The following is a 19,638-nucleotide window of genomic DNA, read 5'->3' as shown; positions in this document are numbered from 1 at the left end:
CACCAAACTTGGTGAACAGGTTCTATACATTCCTGAGACGGTCCTTACAAAAATTGGGACCAGTCAAACACACGGTTAGGGAGTTATTGGTGGATTAAAATTATACAAGGCCTGGTATAGACGGACACCCCCGTTGGTCAAAGGGAAATAACCATTCTCACTGCCACCAACTGAGAAGGTTATTTCCCTTTGACGGGGGTGTAGTTCCTATCGGAGGAATTTCTTGTTTTAATCCTTTTGTGGTATTGCTGATGATGCTGAACATGTATTTTACTAGTTTACCAATATGTATCTTTGACCCTGATAGCCTACGAAAACGGAGCAATCATGGCCCAACATTGGCCCAATGCTGAATTTATTGGCGCGGTGTTGAGCCTTAGTCGGGCCGTTGTCGTAGGCTGTCAGGGTTTATGTAGCCTTGTTCCATTGTATTCTGACTGTCATAAAGTAATTAATTTTAAGAGAAAGCAGTCATGAACACAAGGAGCTGGGAAAAGTTGCCTCTTACAACAAGCGTGGATAAAGACACATACTTGACACAGGCAAGTACTCTTTTTTTTTTTCCAATCACCACTAGAAGTCCCTGGGCAGCATTTTGCTCTGAAAACTGAATCTCACATACGACAGGTGGATCTTTTATTTTAAAAATGTGCCAAATTGCATATCTCCAAGGCCTTAAGACTAAGAGTAGATATTGGGAAGGCCAGTTCAAGAAGGTGTGGGTGGATCAACACATAATTTGCTGGTATACTGGGAACCGTCCCAGAGATAAATAATGTTATATATTATTTGTGGCATAAACTAATAAAGTTAGTCTCTCTCTCTCTCTCTCTCTCTCTCTCTCTCTCTCTCTCTCTCTCTCTCTCTCTCTCTCTCTCTCTCTCTCTCTCTCTCTCTCTCTCTCTCTCTCACACACACATACACACACATACTGATGTCATCTGACTTACTTGGTATCACAAAAGGTGCTGCCTTGCCGGTTTTTGCTGAAAAATAACTCCGAGACAATTAGATTCAATGAATACAATGATACAAGTAACCGGCAAGTCATAAATCCAAGAAGGTGTGGGGACCGACACAAAATAGGCTGGTTGTGGGGTCCGTCACAGAGAATTAGGTCGAAAGTGGGGTCCGACACAGAAAGTGGGGACCGACACAATGAATTATGGGAACCGTCACGCCTACGTCACAAAAGTGTGTGGGGACCGAACACAGCCAATTTCACTGACTACTTTTGTTGTTTTTATTATTACGGCTGTTTGGATGGCCCTACAATCTTGAAACTTGGGCTGTCTGCTACAGACATGTTGAACTTTTTGCTGGACCAACGACAGTTCCAAGCAGGCATTTTTTGGTAGGATATTTCTTGCCGATGCTACGAATTATGCAGTTTTGCAGTAAAGTGGAAGGCATTCTACCTAATAACGGCTAAAATATCAAAAACCTTCAATCCAACAGCACCTAGGCATGTAGTGTAAACACTCACAGATCTAACAAGACCATTCTCAGAGAGCAACATTGCCTAATACTACCATAAATGGATGTTTTGTCCGCGAATTTTGGCGTGTGGGAACCGAGTGGGAACCGAACACAAAGGGTCAGGGCACCGGACACAAAGCGTAGGGGAACCGTCACAGTGTCACCGGTGTGAGCAAGTTGACATATAAGTTGCTGGAGAACACCATTTTGAACTCAAAGCCATGACGTTCCCATGAAGTTTCGATTCATTCAAAGATGCAAAGATTTTCGTTGTTGATACAAAGGGACTTGACTCTCACTTTCTGCACGCTGAGAACGCCACTTCCTGCAGTGACGCTGAGAACGTTGAAAAATACCATCAAAATATTAATTCTGCCCCACAGCGTTTTAGTTGGTCCATGATGGGTCCAACCATTTGTTTTCCTAATTTATGTCAAGCCTCTGATGCCAAGAAATTGAGTGAAGCCGACCCGCTTTGAATTTTCAACTGTAATATGACTAAGGAGTTACGCCCCTTATCCGTTCGTTATCAAAGCCTTGTGTAGAGAACGTCATGGCTTTGAGTTCAAAATGGGAAAACACTTGCTATGACCGCATGTGAGAATGCGGTCAACAAAGCGCGTCTGCCATGGGACGTAACTGAGGAATAATATCTACCATTACGAATACGACATTGCTTCCCTTGCCAAACAGGATGGACATTCTGCACCGTCACAAGATCGAGCGACAGTTTGTGTTTGGTTTGTTTAATTTTGTTCTTTCTTTCCAGCTTTGTTCGGTAGGTCGGTTGCTCGTTTGTTTGTTTGTTTGCTTGCTTGCTTGATTGTTTGTGTGCTTGTTGGTTTGTTGGTTTGTTTCAAAAAACAAAAAGGTATGTTGTTGGAACGTTTAAAACGTTACGTTCACAGATAGATCGACCCAGCGGTCTTCAAAGTGCACAGATACAGACAAACACTTATTAATCAATCAATCAATCAATCAATCAATCAATCAATCAATCAATCAATATGAGGCTTATATCGCGCGTATTCCGTGGGTACAGTTCTAAGCGCAGGGATTTTATTTTAGTGCAATTTATATCGCGCACATATTCAAGGCGCAGGGATTTATTTATGCCGTGTGAGATGGAATTTGTTTTACACAATACATCACGCATTCACATCGGCCAGCAGATCGCAGCCATTTCGGCGCATATCCTACTTTTCACGGCCTATTATTCCAAGTCACACGCGAAGTTTGGTGGACATTTTTATCTATGCCTATACAATTTTACCAGGAAAGACCCATTTGTCAATCGTGGGATCTTTAACGTGCACACCCCAATGTAGTGTACACGAAGGGACCTCGGTTTTTCGTTTCATCCGAAAGACTAGCACTTGAACCCACCACCTAGGTTAGGAAAGGGGGGAGAAAATTGCTAACGCCCTGACCCAGGGTCGAACTCGCAACCTCTCGCTTCCGAGCGCAAGTGCGTTACCACTCGGCCACCCAGTCCTTATTAAACAAACCTTATCTGACAAAATGTTCAGTCGCTTGAAGGGAAGATACAAGCCGCGCTTGTGTCTTCCCTGCAAGCGTCTGGACATATTGTAAGATAAGTTTTGTCTAATTAGTGTTTGTCTGTGGTCTTAAATGACCGCTGGGTCGATATATCTGTAAACTGACGTAACGTTTAGTTCTGTCCATGATTAAACGTTCCAACAACAAAACTTTCTTGTTTTTTTTTAATTCTGAATTTTGGGACGTTGGTAGTTGATTTGTTTTGGGATTTTTGTTTGTTTTTGTTTGTTTGTTTATTTATTTGATGGTTTGTTTGTTTATTTGTGTGTTTGATGGTGTGTTTGTTTATTTGTGTGTTTGATGGTGTGTTTGTTTATTTGTGTGTTTGATGGTGTGTTTGTTTATTTGTGTGTTTGATGGTGTGTTTGTTTATTTGTGTGTTTGATGGTGTGTTTGTTTATTTGTGTGTTTGATGGTGTGTTTGTTTATTTGTGTGTTTGATGGTGTGTTTGTTTATTTGTGTGTTTGATGGTGTGTTTGTTTATTTGTGTGTTTGATGATGTGTTTGTTTATTTGTGTGTTTGATGGTGTGTTTGTTTATTTGTGTGTTTGATGAAACACATATTGGAACGTTGGCAGTCTCTTTGTTTTTGGATTTGTATGTTTGATGGTTTGTTTGTTTATTTGTTGGTTTGATGGTGTGTTTGTTTGTTTGCAGCTTGTTTTCTTGTTTGTGTGTTTGTTCTATTTCAGATATTAGACCTTTTTGCACGACAACATTTCATCTACGATGCCGATCTATGTAGGTTAATATCGAACGAAAGTTGAGAGACAAACAAATTAATAATAATTAGCCAATAACAGAAACAGTCCCAAAGAATGGAGTAAGAAAAAAAGTAGGTGAAACGTTTCTGAAGTGTGAAAAACAGAGACGAACAAGTCGAGAGGAAAATTAGTCTGCGGTACACCTTCGTAAATATAACAAAACTGAATTTGTTTAGACACTCAACTACAAAGGCTAAGAGGGGTGTGGTAAAAGCAAAGTGTTTCATGAAAAACTCTTGACATTTTTTTCACGCGTATTTGATGGTCTCTCGTCCACATTTCCAAAACCACTTCGCTTTCTTGGTCCAAAGTAAACTTTCTTGAACAAGCGTGCAAATACAAAAACGCGCTGTTAATGACGAAGGATTTTCTTCCTTGAAGTTTGAAGTGAATTCCTAATCATGGTAGTTTAAGACCCGATCACAGGTAATGACGGGAAGAGAAGATTGCCTCAATCAAAGCAAATGTACTCAGCGTTCGATTACTTGTTGCGCTAAGGTACATAGCCTACAATTTGGCGGGTGTGGTCACGGATGATCAATGGTGGAGTGTTTTAGCGCGCAGATCATTTGTACGCACTGTCCGTGCAATGTTCGATAAGCGTACTAATCACTGTTCAGTCTCTAACGCAAGAAAGATCATTTGATACGCACTCACTTGCATATACGGACACAGACGCGCGCACACGCACGCATACTCACATATACAAGCATAAACCAACACACATCGACACACACAGACACTCACACACACACACACACACACACACACACACACACACACACACACACACACACACACACACACACACACACACATCTATCCATCTATATATAAATATACGACTTGTGTCTGTCTGTGTGTGTGAGTGTGTGAGTGTGTGTGTGTGTGTGTGTGTGTGTGTGTGTGTGTGTGTGTGTGTGTGTGTGTGTCCGCGATGCACGCCCAAGGTTCTTGATGGATCTGTTTCAAATTTAGTGGGCATATTCAGGTAGACCCCGGACACAACCTGCTCGATGAGATATTTCAACACGTGCTCTCAGCGCGCAGCGCTGAACCGATTTTGGTTTTTCTCTGCATCCATTCCCAGTAACTCTTCCTTATCTTCTCCAGTGTTTTCAGCGTTTATCTCCCTTCCTTCGTGTGGCGTCAATCCATATTCCCGTTTCTATTTTTAGAAGGTTACTGTTGACAACGCTCAATCCATATTCCCGTTATACTATTTTTACTCTTCTCCAGTGTTTTGCGCGTTTATCTCCCTTACTTCGTGCGGTGCGCCGGCAAAGCCGGCGGGTCCCCGGCGCAGCCGGGTATTCGGCTCGACTCCTTCCCGGCGAAGCCGTACCAGGCGAAGCGGGTATTCATCTAGTATATATATATATATATATATATATATATATATATATATATATATATATATATATATATATATATATATATATATATATATATATATATATATATATATATACATGTATATATATATATACACACCACACACACACACGCACACACATATATATATACACACACACACATACATACATACACACAAACACACACAGAAACACACACACACACCCAACACACACACACTCACACACACACACCTAACACACACACACAAACACACACACACAAACACACATAGAAACACACACCCACACACCCCCACCACCACCACACACACAATCAATATATAAATACTAAATTCCACAAAATTAGCCGATATGGGGGCCCGGGTAGCTCAGGTGGTAGAGCACTGGACTTGTGATCGAGAGGTCGCTGGTTCGAATCCGGGCCGGGACGGACACGGGTCAACTTTATGTGCAGACCCAGAGACGGTATCCATCTCCCACCCCCGTGTCACCACAATGGCACCTTAAAGATCTTGGTCATTCTACCATAAGTGCAGATGGCTGATACCACCTAAACACGCATACATCAAAAAGCCGTGAGGGCGTAAAACTCGAATCGTATAAACCAATTCATGTCCAATATAGGCAATTAAGACCTGACGGACAATAAGCTCCTTAAAAAAAATTAAAAAATAAAAAATAAAAAAAATTAGCCGATATGTCGACACTGGGTCCAGATAATTGGGTGTGGTATAAAAAGGCAGAACCCCATCATTGCCTTCATTTTACCAAGGACACCTGGGCTTTCACTAGTATTTCAAGGTTATGGTTTTTGCTTGACTTGGTTTTGACTGGTAAGAGTTGCTATGAAAAGAAAGTATGTTAGAATACATGTTTAAAATGCATTTGAAAGTCGAAAACAGTAGGGTATATGCTGAAAACACGTTAGCTGTTTATCTATGAACATCAAGGACAATGTTTTTTCAGTTCACACTGCTTCAGAACTGTGCGTCCGTTTGAGCTGCTTTTTTTTTTCTTTGTTTGTTCGTTTGTTTGGTTGTTGGTTTATTTGTTTGTTTGTTTGTTTGTTTGTTTGTTTGTTTGTTTGTTCGTTCTTTTGTTTTTTTGGTTGGTTTTTTTTTTCGTTCTTTTGTTTGTTTGGTTGTTTGTTTGTTTATTTGTTTGTTTGTTCGTTTTTTTGTTTGGTTGTTTGTTTATTTGTTTGTTTGTTTGTTTGTTTCATTGTTTGTTTGTTTCTATCTTTCTTTCTTGTTTGTTTTTTGTTTGTTTGTTTTGTTTGTTTATTTGTGTTTTGTTTTTTGCTTTTTTTGTAAAAAAAAAAAAAAAAAAAACTCGCAGGGTGACACGAAAAAAACAGATCCCACCAAAAGTTTAATATTTTCTGAAATAATCAGCCGATTCTTTTATTTTTTCAGGTGAGCCAAGCTGAAATGATGTTCTAACAGCCCACCAAGTTTGAGCTTCAAGATGTCATGGACAACGGAGCATAAGACATTTATAGTCGAGGCCTATTTTCGCCGGCGAACAGATTTGCTCGGGCTGCGCACAACAGACTCTCTGACTGAATCAATATTCCTCGGTGTCCTTGCTGATTTAGGTCGACCAGAGTGGGATCCCCTGTTAGGGTTTTTACTATTGAGGTTATTGACAGTCCCATGGTCTCTGAACTTATCCCTCCATCCATAGATAACTGATTTAACAGGAAAGTCTCTACGTCCAAACTGTCTTTTGAATTCCAGTTGAGCAGCGTGGATAGAATTCGACCGAAAATAGGCCTCGACTATAAATGTCTTATGCTCCGTTGTCCATGACATCTTGAAGCTCAAACTTGGTGGGCTGTTAGAACATCATTTCAGCTTGGCTCACCTGAAAAAATAAAAGAATCGGCTGATTATTTCAGAAAATATTAAACTTTTGGTGGGATCTGTTTTTTTCGTGTCACCCTGTACAAGCAGACACACAATCACACGCGCGCAAAACCAAACAGACATGCAAACAAACAGAACCGAACCGAGGAACTAGCTGACCAAGTTTGCTTTGTCTTCCTACACGGGTAGTGCTACAGTGTTTCAGGGAGAACGGTGAGGCTTAGACCACCGAAAACTTCAAAACATTTCCGAAACTGTTTTTCAGCCATTTGGGCAAATTTGCCTTAGAGATAAAAATCCCAGCACATACCCTGAGTGCGAAGAGCATAACGCATGACACATTAAACATTTTGATCATGCCAAACAAACTCTTGTCTTGACAGCTCGTTCACCAAAATGACACGGCAATGGAATACATCTGAGACCTGGGGCATTTTAAATGGTAAGTACCGATGAGGCGTGTGTGTGTGTGTGTGTGTTTGTTTGTCTGTATCTATCTGTCAGTCTGTTTGTCTACATGACTGTTTGTCTGTGTCTGTCTGTCTGTCGGTTCCTCTCCATATGCGCTCCTGTGAATATTTTTGTTGTCGGTAATGCTAGACGTCTCTTTGCCGTTTTCCTGTGAGTTTGCGAATGTGAAAGCACACAAGTATTTGTAAATGCATAATTATTTAAACACGCACATACACTATTAAAGTGTTCTTCTCCGCTCAGTAAAAACATTTTGTAGAAAAAAAATCTCCCCTCTATCTTCATCCTCACAGATACCTCAACAATAGCACTACAAACCCTCTTCAGCAACGTCACGGAACTTTCAACATCAGCCCCAAACCACCTCCAAAACTCTCTCCAAGACGAGGACGATGACGACCCATTCCTCTTGTCAGACGACATGGTCGAGGTGTCCAAGAACGTCCAAATGGTCATCCGCTACATCATCGTCGTCTTCGCCATTCCTCTGACCATCTGCAACGTGGTGGTGTTCCTCCAGAAGAGCATGAGAAGCTCCACCAGCATCTATGTTGTCTTCCTCAGCTTCGCTCAGCTCATCTTCATCGTCTGCAACATCATCGTGAACATCGTCAGCGAGCTGGTGGCGAACCCGTTCACCAAGATCGAGTTCTGCATGTACTACATCTACGTGTCCATCTATGTCGGGATCGTGGCCAAGAGAGGGTCGTACGTGGTGATGTGCCTCTTGTCCTTGGAGAGGCTCTACGCCGTGGTCAAGCCTCTGCACATCAAGGAGTTCTTCTTGTCCAAGTTCCCGGTGCTCTGCATCTGCTTGGCCTACGCTCTGTCCGCCCTGTGGCACCTGTACATACCGTTGAGAACAACTGTGGAAGAAGCCTTTCATCCCGTCATTGGCGTCTACTGCAAGTTCCAGAGGACGGAGCTGTACCTGAAAACTACGGCCGTAAACGACTTCTTCAGTCTGTCTGCTAAGATCGTTCTCAGCTACGGGGCTCTCTTTGGTCAGGTCTGTATTGTGTGTGTGTGTGTGTGTGTGTGTGTGTGTGTGTGTGTGTGTGTGTGTGTGTGTGTGTGTGTGTGTGTGTGTGTGTGTGTGTGTGTGTGTGTGTGTGTGTGTGTGTGTGTGTGTGTGTGTGCAATACACTATGCAGTCTTTTCCATGGTTTAACTTGTAATTTAATAAACCCCATAATGAATTGTGTCGGTGCAATTATTTTGGAAAAGTGAAGTTTGTTTTCAAATGTAAGCGTCTTGCCCCCCCCCCCCCCCCCCCCCCCCCCCCACACACACACACACACACACACCTTATCCCAACCCAAAAACATAAACACAATCAAATACACAGCACCTACCAACCAATTAAAGAAGCAATCAACCAACTACACAAACAAACAAACAAACAAAGCAACAACAACAAAACAAACAAACAATACAAACAAAGGAAATAAACACAAAAATAAAAACAAGGTATGTTACTGTGACACATACCTTTTGATTTTCAAACCTCTCGATCTTTGTTTGCACGATGTCTTTTATTAGTGGCAGACGGGGAAAGGGGGTGGGGGGGGGGTGTTAATCTGTCAACGCTCTGTCCAACTTCTATGTTATCATTTCTTTGCAAGTCAAAGTAGCTCAGAAGGTTATTTCAACTCCTGATAAGTCAACTTTCATACCTAATCATATCTTTGATGACGACCTGGTGGAGAAAAGAATATCACTATTTACACCGGTGTAACACGACATTTTTACTCCACGAAAAATTTACTCCGGAGTAAATATTTCGTACGAAATTCTTACTCCGAGTACACTTTTCGTACGAGAAAAGAACTCCCCAAGGCACGAAAAAATTACTCCCTCCACGAAATTTTTACTCCCCAATTATTTTACTTCCAGTAAAAATCTTGTACGCAAAAATGGGATGCGGGCGAAGGGGTAATGCCAATAAGTGATCTCGCGCACACGAATGTCGCGCTACCCTCCTTCCACCCCTTCCACCACCAAGACTAACAGGGGACAAGGGAGTAAAAATTTCGTACACCTGGCATGGGAAGTTAAATTGCTCGTATTGGGGTGAAGTAATTTATTCGTTATTTATTCGTCAGGGGAGTAACATTTTTGTACGAAATGTTTACTCGGAACTCACCTGTCTTGAGGAGTAATTTTCTCGTGCAATGGGGGAGTGCTTTTTTCGTAAAGGGAGTAACTTTTTTGTACGAAATGTTTACTCCGGAGTAAAAATTTCGTGGGAGTAATTTTCTTGTGTTACACCGGTCTGTCCAGCTACAGTGGCACTTTCCTTGTAAGACCCCCCAATTGAAGACTTCCTCCATTTTAAGACCTTGTCTTTTCGCATATTTTGTTCATAACCTCTGTCAATTAACCCATCTTTAAGACTCCCTCCTTTTTATGACCCGATTTTCTCAGATGTGTGGAAGTCTTAAAAAAGGGTTCCACTGTACCAGAAAGGTGATTCAGTTTTAATCTCATTCTCGTCGTCAGATGGTCCTGAACCTGTTGACGATCTGGGCGCTGAAGCGTCACAACGTCAAGTCCAATATGGTCAAGTCCACGGCCAGTGACGACAGCAAGAAGCAGCGCGAGAGGCAGCTGACCGTGACCATCCTGGCCGCCACCATCAGTTACGTCACGCTGTCCTTTCTGTCAGTGCTATTGAGCATCCTGTCCACCGTCTACCCCACCTTCTACGAGGCGGGTAAGCACCGCAACATCTATTCGATCTTGATCGACCTCTCCTTCAACCTCAACATCCTCAGCATGGCCATTGACTTCCTCTGCTTCTTCTCCATGAGCGCCAACTACAGGAAGACCTTGCTGCAGATGCTGCCCTGCAAAACTTGCTGCGCTGCTCGTAATGCCAAGGCTGTTGTTGTTGAGACAGAGCAGAAGACCGAGTTCTCTGACACTCAGACACGCTAGACTGATGCTGCCCTGCAGAACGTGCTGCGCTGCTCGTAACGCCAAGGCTGTTGTTGTTCAGACAGAGCAGAAGATCGAGTTCTCTGACACTCAGACACGCTAGACTGGAAAGGACAGCTCAAAGTATCAATCTTCTCTAAGCTTAAATTTAGATGAAAACAGTGTAGTTGTAACTGAGCAGAGGACACAATTCTCTGACACACAGATACACTAGACTGATGCTGCCCTGTAGCACGTGCTGCGCTGCTCGTAGCACCAAGGCTGTTGTTGAATCTGAGCGGAGGACCGAGTTCTCTGACACACAGACAAGCTAGACTGTTGCTTCCCTGTAGCACGTGCTGCGCTGCTCGTAGCACCAAGGTTGTCGTGGCGTCTGAGCAGAGGACCGAGTTCTCTGACACACAGACAAGCTAGACTGTTGCTGCCCTGTAGAACGTGCTGCGCTGATCGTAGCACCAAGGCTGTCGTAGCGTCTGAGCAGAGGACCGAGTTCTTTGACACACAGACAAGCTAGACTGTTGCTGCCCTGTAGAACGTGCTGCGCTGCTCGTAGCACCAAGGCTGTCGTGGCGTCTGAGCAAAGGACCGAGTTCTTTGACACACAGACAAGCTAGACTGTTGCTGCCCTGTAGAACGTGCTGCGCTGCTCGTAACACCAAGGCTGTCGTGGCGTCTGAGCAGAGTCCTGACCGAGTTCTCTTACACACAGACAAGCTAGACTGTTGCTGCCCTGTAAAACGTGCTGCGCTGCTCGTAGCACCAAGGCTGTCGTGGCGTCTGAGCAGAGGACCGAGTTCTCGGACACACAGACAAGCTAGACTGATGCTGCCCTGCAACACACCCTGCTCGTAATGCCAAGGCTGTCGTTGAGACAGAGCAGAGGACAGAGTTCTCAATTTTCTTTTAGCTTTAATTTAGTTGAAAACGGTTTCGTTTAGACGGAGCAGAGGACAGAGTTCTCTGACAGAGAAAAACTAGACGTGAGAGTACAGCTCAAAGTTCAGTAGCAATCTTCTTTTGACCTTGCCTTCAACATGACCATCCTCAGCATGGCGATAGACTTCAATGAGCTCAAACTACAGGAAGACCTTGCTGCAGATGCTGCCCTGTAGAAACGTGCTGCGCTGCTCGTAACGCCAAGGCTGTCGTTAAGACCGAGCAGAAGACCGAGTTCTCTGACACTCAGACAAGCTGGACTGAAAAGGACAGCTCACAGTATCAATCTCTTTTTTGCTCAGATTTAGTTGAAAACAGAATCGTTGAAAGTGAGGAGAGGACAGAGTTCTCTGGCAGACATGCAAGCTTGACTGAAGAGTACAGCTCAAAGTACAATATCAATCTTCTTTGAGTTTAAATTTGATTGAAAACGGTGAAAACAGCTGCATGTATCTTCACCAAATCCCCGAATATGTCGCTGTGGTTGTGACGACGTAAAGCATCATCTAAGAAAACAAAAACAAAAACAAAACCGACATAGTTCGAGACACGCACACACGCTAGGATCTGCAGTGCTGCATGGAGAATCTTCTTCTTCTTCTGCGTTCCTGGGCTGAAACTCCCACGTACACTCGTGTTTTTGCACGAGTAGAATTTTACGTGTATGACCGTTTTTACCCCGCCATTTAGGCAGCCATACGCCGCTTTCGGAGGAAGCATGCTGGGTATATTTTCGTGTATCTATAACCCACCGAACTCTGACATGGATTACAGGATCTTTTTCGTGCGCACTTGGTCTTGTGCTTGCGTGTACACACGAAGGGGGATAAGCCACTAGCAGGTCTGCACATAAGTTGACCTGGGAGATCGGAAAAATCTCCACACTTAACCCACCAGGCGGCCGCGGACGGGATTCGAACCCTCGACCTTCCGATTAAGAGGCTAGGCCGATGTCTTACCACCCCGCCACCACGCCCGTCAATGGAGAATCCAAACCCTGCGAGTGTACCGTGTAGACCCACCGACAACGTTCTCCTTCTTTTTCTGCGTTCCCAGCCGACAACGTTCAACTCAAGCGACGGTTGACCCACTGTGGAAGCAAGGGACGAAGGCAGTCACAAACTTTTATCTGAAAACAAGACGTTTTCTAAAACTTTAAATGGCTTTTCTTGAGGCTAATCGCCACTAGATTTGAACGTATTGTTAGATATTTCAGTTACAAATAAATTTATATTGCATCGTCAGCGCGAAACAAAGACTAAAATCAGGAAAGAAAGAAGACAGAATAAGAAAATAAAAATAGAAGAGGAAGAACACAAATACAGAAAACAGTGCCGAAGGAGTTCATTGTCCAATGGTAAGAGGCATGAGACATGTAAATGTAAAAAAAATAATTTAAAAAGTCAACAAGCATTTCGATGTCGAATGCTTCTGGGACGATTAGTCACAAGTGGAAGTTTTTAGAAATTGTCAAGGTTGTGTAGGTAAATAAAAAAAATAATAGAATGTCTTCGTTCAGCCAGAGCAGTGAAAGCTGAATCAAAAAGGTACACAAACACTAATGAGGCCCTAGAAATGTAAAAAAAAATTGAACTATTTCACACTCCATCAGCAACATATTCGGTCCTACTCGACAGCTCGATTCGCGGTTCAATGACTTCTGTGAAAAATGACATTCATTAGTTTCAGGCGTTCTATGTGCTTGTATGTGCAGTTGTATGTGCTATATTTGATTGTATCAATAAATCTACGAACTGGTATATTTGAAGGTGGTTGGTTAATGACTACATTAAAAACAAAATTGGGAACCATGGTGATTTAAACTAACACTATGGCTCTACGGTCAAATGAAATAAAATGTACACGCACCACCGCCATCACCATCACCATCATAGTACACGAGCACACATATTTACAATAGAAAGCACTGAATCCGACGTCGTACTTTGAATATTCTGTACTTGGACGTTCGGAGAGAAACACTTCGACGATATTTTCCACGAAAAAGATGGTGAGTACATACATCTTTCTCTGTGCCAAGTGTGCACCAGTTCTTCGCTGTCTCCCGTTCTTTAAGAGATTTATTTCTCGAAATGCTGTCCTTTTAATTACATTTAGTCAAGTTTTGACTAAATGTTTTAACGTAGAGGGGGAATCGAGACGAGGGTCGTGGTGTATGTGTGTGTGTGTGTGTGTGTGTGTGTGTGTGTGTGTCTGTCTGTGTGTGTGTGTGTCTGTCTGTCTGTCTGTCTGTCTGTCTGTCTGTATGTGCGTGTGTGTGTGTAGAGCGATTCAGACCAAACTACTGGACCGATCTTTATGAAATTTGACATGAGAGTTCCTGGGAATGATATCCCCGGACGTTTTTTTACATTTAGTCAAGTTTTGACTAAATGTTTTAACATAGAGGGGGAATCGAGACGAGGGTCGTGGTGTATGCGTGTGTGTGTGTCTGTGTGTGTGTCTGTCTGTCTGTCTGTGCGTGTGTGTGTGTAGAGCGATTCAGAGTAAACTACTGGACCGATTTTTATGAAATTTTACATGAGAGTTTCTAGGTATGATATCCCCAGAAATTTTTTCTTTTTTTCAACAAGTGTCTTTTATGACGTCATATCCGGTTTTTTGGAAAAGTTGAGGCGGCACTGTCACACCTTCATTTTTCAATCAAATTGATTTAAATTTTGGCCAAGCAATCTTCGACGAAGGCCGGACTTCGGTATTTCAGCATGGTGGCTTAAAAATTCATTAATGACTTTGGTCATTAAAAATCTGAAAATTGTAATTAAAATTATTTTTTTATAAAACGATCCAAAATTACTTTTATTTTATTCTTTATCATGTTCTGATTCCAAAAACATATAGATATGTTATATTCGGATTAAAAACAAGCTCTAAAAATTAAAAATATAAAAATTAGGATTAAAATTAAATTTCCGAAATCGTTTTAAAAACAATTTCATCTTATTCCTTGTCGGTTCCTGATTCCAAAAACATATAGATATGATATGTTTGGATTAAAAACACGCTCAGAAAGTTCAAACGAAGAGAGGTACAGTAAAGCGTGCTATGCAGCGCTGCGCAACCGCTACAGCGTTGAACAGGCTCGTCACTTTCACTGCCTTTTGCACTAGCGGCGGACTACGGTGATTGTGAAAAAATGCAGTGCGTTCAATTTCATTCTGTGAGTTCCACAGCTTGACTAAATGTAGTAATTTCGCCTTACGCGACTTGTTTCTTTTTTTCGATAAATACCTTTGATGACGTCATATCCGGCTTTTTGTAAAAGTTGAGGCGGCACTGTCACACCCTCATTTTTCAATCAAATTGATTTAAATTTTGGCCAAGCAATCTTCGACGAAGGCCGGACTTCGGTATTGCATTTCAGCTTGGTGGCCTTAAAAATTAATTAATGACTTTGGTCATTAAAAATCTGAAAATTGTAAAAACAAAATTTGTTTTTAAAACGATCCAAATTTACGTTCATTTTATTCTTCATCATTTTCTGATTTCAAAAACATATAAATATGTTATATTCGGATTAAAAACAAGCTCTGAAAATTAAAAATATAAAAATTATTATTAGAATAAAATTTCCAAAATCGATTTAGAAACAATTTCATCTTATTCCTTGTGGGTTCCTGATTCCAAAAACATATAGATGTGATATGTTTGGATTAAAAACACGCTCAGAAAGTTAAAAAGAATAGAGATAAAGAAAAGCGTGCTATCCTTCTCAGTGCAACTACTACCCCGCTCTTCTTGTCAATTTCACTGCCTTTGCATCGAGCGGTGGACTGACGATGCCACGAGTATACGCTCTTGCTGTAAAAATGCAGTGAGTTCAGTTTCATTCTGTTAGTTCGACAGCTTGACTAAATGTTGTAATTTCGCCTTACGCGACTTGTTATATTGTATCCTCAATGCCAAAGTCGATTTAAATGTTGTGTTTTAGGAAACCTTGAAACCACATCGTTCTATAATACATTTATGTATCCGAACAGATTTTAAACAGTTATTTTGCTGGTTGATGTCCGGCAGGTAAATGAAAAGAAAAACTCTAAAGTTTGCTCTTTATCGCAAAAGACATGCATTGGAAATAACTAGCCAGACAATTTAACTAAAAGAGAAATATTTTTTTCAAAATCATATGTTTGCTTCTCTCTGCTAAGAAATACCGTATTCTTCCTGTTGTCTGCTTCTTGACAAGACATTTCTCTTTTCTCATCCTGCTTTCCATAACACCCCCATTTTTACATTTAGTCAAGTTTTGACTAAATGTTTTAACATAGAGGGGGAATCGAGACGAGGGTCGTGGTGTATGTGTCTGTGTGTGTGTGTGTGTGTGTGTGTGTGTGTGTGTGTGTGTGTGTGTAGAGCGATTCAGACTAAACGACTGGACCGATCTTTATGAACTTTGACATGAGAGTTTCTGGGTATGATATCCCCGGACGTTTTTTTGTATTTTTTCGATAAATACCTTTGATGACGTCATATCCGGTTTTTTGTAAAAGTTGAGGCGGCACTGTCACACCCTCATTGTTCAATCAAATTGATTGAAATTTTGGCAAAGCAATCTTCGACGACGGCCGGACTTTGGTATTGCATTTCAGCTTGGTGGCTTAAAAAATAATTAATAAATTTGGTCATTAAAAATCGGAAACTTGTCATTAAAATTGCTTTTTTATTAAACGATCCAAAAACAATTTCATCTTATTCTTCGTCATTTTTTTATTCCAAAAACATATACATATGTTATATTTGGATTACAAACAAGCTCTGAAAATTAAAAATATGAAAATTATGATTAAAATTAATTTTCCGAAATCGATTTAAAAACAATTTCATCTTATTCCTTATCGGTCCCTGATTCAAAAAACATATAGATAAGATATGTTTGGATTAAAAACAAACTCAGTACGCCAAAAAGAATAGAGATACAGAAAAGCGTGTTATCCTGCTCAGCGCGACCATTACCGCACAATTCTGGCTTGTCGATTTCACTGCCTTTGCCACGAGCGGTGGACTGACGAAACTACGAGTATGCGGTCTTGGTGAAAAAATGCAGTGCGTTCAGTTTCATTCTGTGAGTTCGACAGCTTGACTAAATGTTGTTATTTCGCCTTACGCGATTTGTTTTCTCTTGTCAAGACATTTCCGTTTTCTTATCATGCTTTCCATAACACCCCTATGCTTCGCTCTTGACAAGACATTTACGTTTTCTCAAAATGCTTTCCATAAGTTGCATAACACGCCCATTCTTCTCTCTTGACAAGACATTACTGTTTTCTCTTCATGCTTTCCAGAACACCCCCATGTTTCTCTCTTGACAATACACTGTCGTAGCCTTCCCAATTGATCAGTCAAGAATAGCATTTTGCTTCTCTCTTGACGAACAAAGACCGGGTTTTTTTCCAATTGCTTCCAGAACAGCTTTTCTCTTCCAACTTTACCAGACAATACCGCTTTCGTTTTGTACGCGTGTGAATTTCGTTGTTCTTGATTATGATTATTGCCGTCAGTTTTCTCATCATGTTTCCCAGAACACCCGGGTATGCTACTTTCGCTCCTCTTGCTGGCGACCCTCCTCATCGCAGATCACGGCCTGGTCAAGTCTGCAGTTCAGGCAGCGGTCATCCCAGTGGTCAGTCTTGACCACCCTGACAGCGACCAGCAGCTCGACACTGATAAGCCTCGGCGCGATACTTCGCCGATTGTTGCCCCAACTGACAAGAGAGACTCTGATTCCATTAGTGGTGCTGCCCCTCACAAACTTGCAGAGTACTCTGCCAACGGCCAACAGCTCGACACTGATAAGTTTCGGCGTGGTGCTTCACCGATGGTGACACTAACAGTCAAAAGAGACTCGGATCCTAATGATGTTGCTGTCCCCCGGCAGGTTGACAGCGGTTGCGTTTGCTTCGACGTGGGAGAAAATAGAGACGCACAAATCTGTCAGGCACACGTCATTAACGAGGACGGAACGTATGTGCTCGCGACGGTTCCTGCTTGTGGTGACAGCGGCGGCAATGAAATCGTGGAAAACTGACGTCTTCGACATTATAAATCGGATGATAATCATACTTTTTTTTTCTTTTTGATTCCTAGCTCTTGTAGAGCCGTTTTGACATTTCATTTTGATTCTTGGCTTTTAAGAAAAAACAGCTTAGTGATCACCTGTCCTTATCATCTGTTTGTTGTATATCTTGTTCGTCCAAATTGGAAACCGATAGGTCGAAGTTCAAGTGCATGTTCCGTTTCGTCTATAACAAGATTTTTCAAAAACTTACTTGTGGGGTTTTGTTTTTATTCGTGAAGCTGCGTTCTCTTTTCTCAAGAAAGAATGTCCGGGATGTGAACAAACAAGAAAGAAAAAGTTGTGTCGAAGATCAGACAACCATCCAATAACAAACACACACGTGGGTTTACTTAGCCCTAAACTTACGAGAAGAACACTGCGGAGTCAATATAATGTAGCTTAAAGCCATATGTACTCGATGACTATACACGCTAATTGCTTTACCAACAGCTGGAGACATGCTAAATTAAGTTCCCTGCAAAATATTGTGGTCTAGGACCCCTTCAATGTTGAGATATGTTAATTTTCATTTTGATCTGGATCGTCCTATTTATAGATTTGCCGACAGAGGTAGCGTTGACGCAAGGGAAATAACTCCGCGTCTTTGTTTACATCCAAAGTTTTTGAGACTCTAAAACAAGCTGTAATGCATGTATATATGGTCCGCGCATGGCGACATATCGTCATTACATGGTCTTATGGTGCGTTTGACATCGATTATGGGCAAACTACACTTTGTAAACACGGGAGCGCGTACATATGCCTTTAAGTTTGAATTGGACTTTCAAATTGGGAAATGTTACCGCCTTTTTGCACAAAAACATGCTGAGTACATTGTCCCTCCTTCACATATAGTGACAGTTTTCACCATTTCTTCGAATTTTGTTACTGTATCAGAAGAAAAAGAAGTTGTGTGTATCAGAACTTGTAAACAAAGTACCTTTTGAGTGTGTTTTTCACTCATATCCACACAAAACCCAACCTTTCAATACTATCATTTGAATGATTGCCAATGAATAAGGTATTTCTAGATACTGACAACTGTTATCAAAGGGGTGCCACTGTATATAAAAATATAACGCATCGTTAGTTATCGTCAATTGTCTTATGTGAGTGTACTTGTTTGTTTGTTTGTTTGTTTATTTGTTTGTGTGTTTGCTTGTTGGTGGTTTTTTTGTTTTGTTTTTTTGTTGCTTCTTTCTTTATTTTCATGCCTTTTTTTTAACAGGGAGCAGAGGAAAAACTTATATGGATGGAAGTTAACCAATAGAGTAGAACGAAGGTAGACCTGTTAATTACTGCCTTCTAAGATATGATTATGACAGATTTTTCTGCCTCTCGATACATTTTCCTTTCTTCTTTTTCGATTTGCTTGGCTTCTTCGGGAAGGGGGTAAGGTTGCTAAAATAATATGAATCTAATGTAAATGCTGATAACTTCATTCACCTTCTTGCAAATAAAACTTGTGTTTGTTAGTTTGTTTGTGTGTGTTCGTGTGTTCGTGCGTGCTTGCGTGTGTGTGTGTGTGTGTGTGTGTGTGTGTGTGTGTGTGTGTGTGTGCTTGCGTTCTTTTGGGAATGTGTGTAAGCTTGGTTCTTCGGGAAGGGGGTAAGGTTGCTAAATATGAATCTGATGTAAATGTTGACAACTCCATTCAGCTTCTTGCAAACACAAAATGGCAATAAAACTTGTGTTTGTTAGTTTGTTTGTGTGTGTTCGTGTGTTCGTGCGTGGGTGCGTGTGTGTTTGTGTGTATGTGTGTGTGTGCGTGCGTGTGTGTGCGTGTGTTTGTGTGTGTGTGTGTGTGTGCTTGCGTTTTTTGTGACTGTGTGTGTGTGTGTGTGTGCGTGTGCGAACGTGTGTGTGTATGCGTGTGCGTTTGTGTGTGTGTGTGAACGTGTGTGGCTGTATGGGAGTATATGTGTGTGTTTGCAATAGCTTGTGTGTGGTTTCGCGTAAATGTCCGTGCGGGCAAGCTTTCGTTTGAACGAGGAACTGCGTGTCATTCCGAAGAGTGTATTCACACACACACACACACACACACACACACACACACACACACACACACACACACACACACACACACACACACACACACACACACACACACACACATTCTGTGTGTATCATCCAAAATATATAATTACATAAGTCCTAGTTAGCA

The 19,638-nt window shown here is 41.7% G+C and overlaps 1 protein-coding gene across 1 annotated transcript; it reads left to right on the top strand.

Moving 5' to 3' along the window:
* Positions 1-7,943: 7,943 nt before the first annotated feature.
* Positions 7,944-10,462, top strand: LOC138967170 (FMRFamide peptide receptor frpr-18-like). The gene is made up of 2 exons (XM_070339719.1): positions 7,944-8,531; positions 10,025-10,462. The coding sequence occupies exons 1-2, from the start codon at positions 7,944-7,946 to the stop codon at positions 10,460-10,462; spliced, it is 1,026 nt and encodes a 341-aa protein (XP_070195820.1).
* The last annotated feature ends 9,176 nt before the right edge of the window (positions 10,463-19,638 follow it).

The sequence above is a fragment of the Littorina saxatilis genome, linkage group LG1 (genome assembly GCF_037325665.1).
Source record: "Littorina saxatilis isolate snail1 linkage group LG1, US_GU_Lsax_2.0, whole genome shotgun sequence".
NCBI classification, from domain to species: Eukaryota; Metazoa; Mollusca; class Gastropoda; order Littorinimorpha; family Littorinidae; genus Littorina; species Littorina saxatilis.
Note: the sequence above shows the minus strand (reverse complement) of the source record. Positions and strands in the feature narration are given on the sequence as shown.